The following is a 6,849-nucleotide window of genomic DNA, read 5'->3' on the forward strand; positions in this document are numbered from 1 at the left end:
TAATTTTACCAGTGGAATTTCATCTATGAAAAGAGCCATTTGAAATAAAATGGTGCTATTTGTGGATCTTGATTTTTTTAAGTCGTTTAATAGATTAGGACCTAACATCAAATGTGGGCCTTCAGGCAGCTGATGAAGCCTTGCCCTGAACTATTTCAATAGACAAACTCTCCCCTCCAGGTTCTAAATAGACCTACATCGATATGGACACACACAGATACATTTTATTAAACAGTAAAGGGAGAAAAAAAATATAGATTACATGGTGGTTTTTGCTTTGATAGTATCTCTCGAAACTCGAGAAAGTTTTTTGGTTTGTTTATTCCCCTTAATCATTTATGTATCAAAGAAAAGCAATCATGTTTTTTGCCTCATTTATCTCTTTGGCAAGCTGAGTTACTCAACAGAATCCACAGCATAGAATTAAATGGTTTGCCAAATTAATTCAAGTCAGAGTGTGGCCCTCTTTAAAATTCAGAGGTGAGACTGGTTATGTTCAGTGTTTCTAAATATTACATGGTCTCTCTAGTGGAATCATTACTATTTTTTTGCGCTTCTGAAATCTGAAGAGGCAGTTTTAATTTCCAGTTTGCCAGTAAGTCAACCTGTCAATGGGGTAAATGTTGCCTTACATTGTCGAGTTGACAGTAGGGATTTTATCCTCAGTGAGTTGTGACCGAGAGATATGCAGTCAGTTTTATAGATGGCTGCTGGTTGAAATTCCATACTACAGAGACTACCAAGAGTGATTTTCTCTCTCAAAGTCTATGTAAATCTGGAAGTCGAAGCGGGTCGGTTGTCTCCTCCGTAACAAATCTTTTCCCAAGAAAAGCAGTTGTCAGTTCAGTAACTAAGTTCCCAATTTCCTCCAGCTCTCCGAATTCATGTCTCCGTGACGACTGCCAGGGCCCTGCAGTCAATTGGGGGGTACAATCTACAGGAAAGAGGAACTATTAGCGTGAAGGTAAGGTGGAAGGATGGACTTAGGCTGTATTCTTTGTGATGTGCTTCACGAGTGCTTTAAAGCCCTAAATCACTTTGCCCCTTCCTACCTCACCGCACTACTCTCCTACGACAACCCAGCTCCTCTAATGCCAATCTACTTGTTGTACCTCTATCTCATCTATCTCACCACTAACCTTTTGCCTATGTCCTGCCTCTGACCTGGAACGTCTTCTCTCTTCATAATAATAATAATAATAATAATAATAATAATAATAACGATGGAATTTAAGTGCTTACTATGTGCCAGGCACTGTACTATGCACTGGGGTAGATACAAGCAAATCTTCATATCCGACAGACAATTACTCTCCCCAGCTTCAAAGCCTTACTGAAGACACATCTCCTCCAAAAGGCCTTCCCTGAATAAGCTCTGTTTTCCTTTTCTTCCACTCCCTACTGTGTTACCCTGGCCTGCTCCTTTTATTCATCCTCCCTCCCAGCCCCACAGTACTTACGTATATATCTGTAATTTAGTTATATAAATGTCTGCCTCCCCTTCCAGACTGTAGGCTGCTTGTGGGCAGGGAATGTGTCTGTGATATTGTTACATGGTACTCTCTCAAGTGCTTAGTACAGTGCTCTGCACGGTAGATGCTCCATAATTGAGTTGGAAACCTGATGAAGAGATCTCTGCAGCAGGGCTAGGAGGCAATACAGCCCACAGACATTTGGTCAACTGTACTGATTGTGTCCACTACATGAGAAACACTGTCCAATGCATTCTAATTCCATATCGATTTGCCTTAGGAACCTAATTCCTCCTGGCCCCATGGAAGCATGGCTTGCTCCTTCAGAGGAAAATGTACAGTTTCACTGAGGTGAATTATCTGTCAAAAGCCTCTTGAAGGATGTCTCAATCCCTACCCAAGCTCAAACTATTCATAACAATAATGACAATGGTATTTGTCAAGAGTTTACTATGTGCCAAGCACTGCACTAAGCACTGGAGTAGAGGTAAGATAATCAGTTCCACAAGAGGCTAACAGTCTAAATAGGAGGTAGTACAAGTATTGAAACCCCATTTTGTAGATGAGGAACTGAGTTAAGTAATTTGCCCACAGTCTCACAGCAGGTGAGGATTAGAACCCAGGTCCTCTGACTCCCAGGCCTGTGGTCCTTCCACTAGGCCACACTTCTCATGCATCTACCCCAATGCTTAGTACAGTGTTTGCCACATAGTAAGCACTAAGCAAATACTACTACTACTACTAATAATAATGGCATTTGTTAAGCACTTACTATGCGCAAAGCACTGTTCTAAGCTCTGGGGAGGATACAAGGTGATCAGGTTGTCCCATGTGGGGCTCACAATCTTAATTCCCATTTTACAGATGAGGTAACTGAGGCACAGAGAAGTTAAGTGACTTGCCTAAAGTCACACAGCTGACAAGTGGAGGAGCGGAATTTGAACCCATGACCTCTGACTCCAAAGCCTCGTTCCACTGAGCCACACTGCTTCTCAATACTTCTATCTTGTATCTACCCCAGCATTTAGTACAGTGCTTGTCACATAGTAAGCACTTAGAAAATGCTATTATTATTGTTATCATTAACTACATAATATTTTGCACCACTGCATCTGACAAACTGGCTTCCCATCAGAAGGTGGTTCTGAGCATTCATTCATTCAGTCGTATTTATTGTTGGGTAGGGACTGTCTCTATATGTTGCCAACTTGTACTTCCCAAGCGCTTAGTACAGATCTCTGCACACAGTAAATGCTCAATAAATATGAGTGAATAAATGAATGAATTGAGCGCTTACTGTGTGCAGAGCACTGTATACCATAGCCTGCTGGAAAGAGCAAAGAATTGTAAGTCAGGAGACTTGGCTGAGACATGGGTGTGATTGGGTGATTCCAACTGGGGCTCTGAAGTCCTGCAAACTCATTGCTCTCCCTGGGTTCTTCCAGAGGATATGGTTCTCTCAGAAGCAGAGTGGCTCAGTGGAAAGAGCATGGGCTTTGGAGTCAGAGGTCATGGGTTCAAATCCCGGCTCCTCCAACTGTCAGCTGTGTGACTTGGGGCAAGTCACTTAACTTCTCTGTGCCTCATTTACCTCATCTGTAAACTAGGGATTAAGACTGTGAGCCCCCCTTGGGACAACCTGATCACCTTGTAGCCTCCCCAGCACTTACAGCAGTGCTTTGCACATAGTAAGTGCTTTATAAATGCCATCATTATTATTATTCTTTGCAGGATGAGGCAATCACTTTCCTCTTCTTTTATCTCCACAGGGCAAGGGAGAGCAAACCACATTTTGGTTAAAAGGCAAAGCTGGGCTCAGCATCCCCCTTCCAGAGTTCTCCAATGAGGGAGAGGATTCCAAGCAGCAGTCGCAGGTGAGTTCTTGAAGGACTAGATGGCCCAATTGTGCCCAGGTGCCAAAACTGCTTTCTCCCCATTACTTATTCTCACTCTTCTCCCACTATAACCCAGCTTCCTCAAGTGGTTTCTGTAGCCCCAACCTTTTCTCTGTGCCTCCCTCTTGTTTCCCTTCCTGTCAACTCCTTGCTCCTGACCTCTCTCCTGCCTGAAACTCCATCCCCCTTTACATCCAGCAGACCACTAGCCTCCCCACCTTCAAAACCCTTCTGAAGTTAAATCTCCTGCAGGAAACCTTCCCTGAATAACCTTTTATCTTCCCACCTTATTTTCCCTCCATAGTGCATCACTGATGTACTTGAGACTTCACCCCCACAGCACTTGATACAGCTTTGGGCCCAGTTGCTTCCCTGACCTGTTATTTATTTTAATGTCTGTCTTTCCCTCTAGACTATATTCTCCTTGAAGTCAGGGATCATGTCCACTTACTCTATTGGACTATCCCGAGCCCTTAGACAGTGCTCTGCACAGAGTAAGCGCTCAATAAATACACTGATTGACTGATAAATCTCCACAAAATATTTCACTTTGTGCATCTCTTTTTACCGGCCCAGTTCCCGAAAAGCACCGGATGGGAGAGGGTTTTCATTTTCCACTAGAGGAACTCACCTCTTTCGCTGTCCAATCCCACCCCTGCTTGGAGTCACAGCCATGTGCAATTTGACTAATATTTCACTGGGGAGAAGGGGTGGGATGTAGCTTGGGGATCTGCCTGTTTTTAGTCTTTACCTGTCAATCAGGTTGCACACTGCCCCTGGCCCCTTAATGACACAGAGACTTATCCCATGAGCACTGAGAGAGAATTAGACTAGTCTCAGTTCCACCTCTGACAACTCTGTACTCTTCCCCCTGCTTCCCCTCAGCCTGTGGTGTTTGCTTACTAGGAAGGAATTCCAGTTCTCCTTATCCTTTTGCTCAGAGCCCATTTTAGGGTGGGCATAGGCAGCTTCTCCAAACAGTCTATGTTTGTTTCCATTTTCAGTTAATCAACCCCCAAGGAAATTAAGATACCAGTTGCTTTGGTTCCTCTAGACACATAAGCTTGACTAATCAGTGGGTAAAGATCTCACATTATGTTTCCCACTAAATCCTAAGGCTTAGCCCTGTTTCCTTTTTTTGCATCACTCTCTGGTTGGGCCTCCAGAATACAGACCCTGTTCTGCCAATTTATTGCTTAATGCTTTGTGGTTAAAAATCCAAGCAAGAGGCTAATTTTTAAGTGCTCGTTGTCTAAGCCATAGAGGGGCAAAGATGGACCAGGCTGATGGTACCCTGGTCCCTTTCTCTTTAAATGAAGAATAGGTTTCTTGGCCTTGTTCATTTAGTGGCATTCATAATAGACTTCTTAATGTATAGGTTCTTTAATTTTCCCTCACCTCCTTTTTAAATGCTCTCGACTATTTTACAGAATCTCACCTCTACTGCATGTGCTCTACCAGTGTAAAGGAAGTGTTCTAACTAGTGAAGAATGGCTTTAGTTTCTTCTAAGTGACTAAACCATTGGTAACAAATGAGATCTTAAATGTCTGTTCCTTCTGGGGGTATTAGTTGCATTTTGGCTATCATTCAGAGGAAAACAAATGAATAAATAATAGAGTTGTGATGTAACCCTAGCCTCTATTACAGATTTTTCTAAATGCTTTAATGGACTTCTTCCTGGATTGATTTTTTTTTAATTTCTGTGAGTCTGACTATGGGTGATCTGTGTTGGCCCCTAGACCAACTAGAGAAGGGATGTTACTACAGCGAGCCCAAATTGCAATTTAAGGACATGCTAAGTGGCCATCAAGGAAGATGTATTCCTGCTTGTAAGTGAGAGACTGGGTTAGATGTACTCTTATGGCCTCTTGCCCCACAAGAACTCTCCTGATGGGCACCATTTCTGGGTGTTGGGAACCAGTAGCTCTCCCTACACCACCCCAGAGGTGACTGCATTTCAAAGAGGCAGCAGAGTGACCCCAATCCTATTGGCCCTCATCTTGCTTTGGATTTCTTGTAGTTGAGTGATGCTGTGATTACACCTAATGTGCTATAGTGATTACTTCCCTCCAGACTGTAAGCTCATTATGGACAGGGGTCATGTCCACTAATTCCGTTGTACTCTCCCAAGCACTTAGTACAGTACTCTGCACATAGTAAGCGCTCAATAAATACCATTGGTAATTGCTAATTAAAATAATGCTTTTGCTAAATGCTTACTATATGGGAAGTGCTGTGGAGTAAATATGGTATAATCAAAGCTGTCCCACACAGAACTCAAGACCTAAGAGTAGGGAGAGCAGGTGTCTTTTCCCCATTTTACAGATGAGTAAACTGAGCTCAGGGAGTTTAAGCGACTTCCCCGAGGCCACCCAGCAGGCCAGTAGCCAAGCTGGGATTAGAACTTGGGTGTGTTTCACAGCCAGCACTAATACCAATCTTCATCCACAGACTGCATTAACGCTAACCTTATCATTACCATAGGAGCCGCTTATCAGCAGCGACACCTCATCTCTCTGCTTCTAAAGCCACTTTATGGAAGCCCAGATTTCAGGGAAGGCAGAAGAATTTTTGATTTTGTGCACTTTAGAGATGGCAATCATGCTGGCCTGCTTAGCTGCTCATTCCTCACTGCTGCTTCTCAAGGTCCTGAAAGACATGGCTCCAGCAATGCACTATAGTTAAAGCCGTTGTAATGTGATTAGGTTGCCAAAGGAACAAAATCTGCTGCCCTTCCAGTCTTCTGACTGTGCATCTGGGTCTATATTTACACTTCATATTGAGAGGTGCACCACTGATAATGAATTTTGAGTTGAGTGTTTGGAAGCGACCTAGAAGATGGATGTTTGACCATAGTTGCTTCTCACTGGGCACATGTAAAAGCAGGACTGAAGCCAGGCTTTTGGCTACAGAATCAGGACAGTTTTTGTCCTGATTCTTTGACCCCCATTTTCACTATGGAAATGGTTATCTTTCTTGGATCGTGAGGGCATCGTGGGAAAGAACAGATGATGCATTTCTCAACACGTTTTATGCTTTTGTGGTTCCTTGATTTGTTGCGTGAAACCGTGAGGTTGAGAGAACCAGCTAAAAGTTGTTTGGTGTTCCCTTGGTACTCAGGAAGGATGGGGTCAGGGCTGCTTTAACTTTTGAAGCTAAGGGGACCTCCCTCAACACCAAGGCCTTCAGAGGCCGCCATCACCACTCCAATTATCCACTACAACCCCATTAGAATTTCCTCACCCTTGCTCCCCTGCCCCTCCCACTCTTGCTTTGCCCTGCTTTTGCCTAGAGAATGACTATATCTGTGTCCCAGGAGACTTGGGGTTCACAGAGGCGTATGGAGGAATAAACTACAGTAGATGATTGAGAAAAATATGTACCTCCCCAAATCGAGGACTCCACATGCAGTGTGCCGGTAATAAAGCCTTTTAACCAACACAATATGTGTGTCTCTCCTCAGGTTGGGAACTGCTAATAG

At 43.6% G+C, this 6,849-nt stretch overlaps 1 protein-coding gene across 1 annotated transcript in view; it reads left to right on the forward strand.

Moving 5' to 3' along the window:
* Positions 1-6,352, forward strand: part of LOC119938538 (guanylate cyclase 2G-like) — a 45,269-nt gene extending 38,917 nt beyond the window's left edge. Inside the window, exons 20-22 of the mRNA XM_038758403.1 lie at positions 873-964; positions 3,242-3,350; positions 5,870-6,352. Of these exons, the coding sequence (XP_038614331.1) occupies positions 873-964; positions 3,242-3,350; positions 5,870-5,943 (275 nt within the window). The 3' untranslated portion in view covers positions 5,944-6,352. The remainder of the gene's footprint in view (positions 1-872; positions 965-3,241; positions 3,351-5,869) is intronic.
* Positions 6,353-6,849: the final 497 nt, after the last annotated feature.

The sequence above is a fragment of the Tachyglossus aculeatus genome, chromosome 16 (genome assembly GCF_015852505.1).
Source record: "Tachyglossus aculeatus isolate mTacAcu1 chromosome 16, mTacAcu1.pri, whole genome shotgun sequence".
NCBI lineage: Eukaryota > Metazoa > Chordata > Mammalia > Monotremata > Tachyglossidae > Tachyglossus > Tachyglossus aculeatus.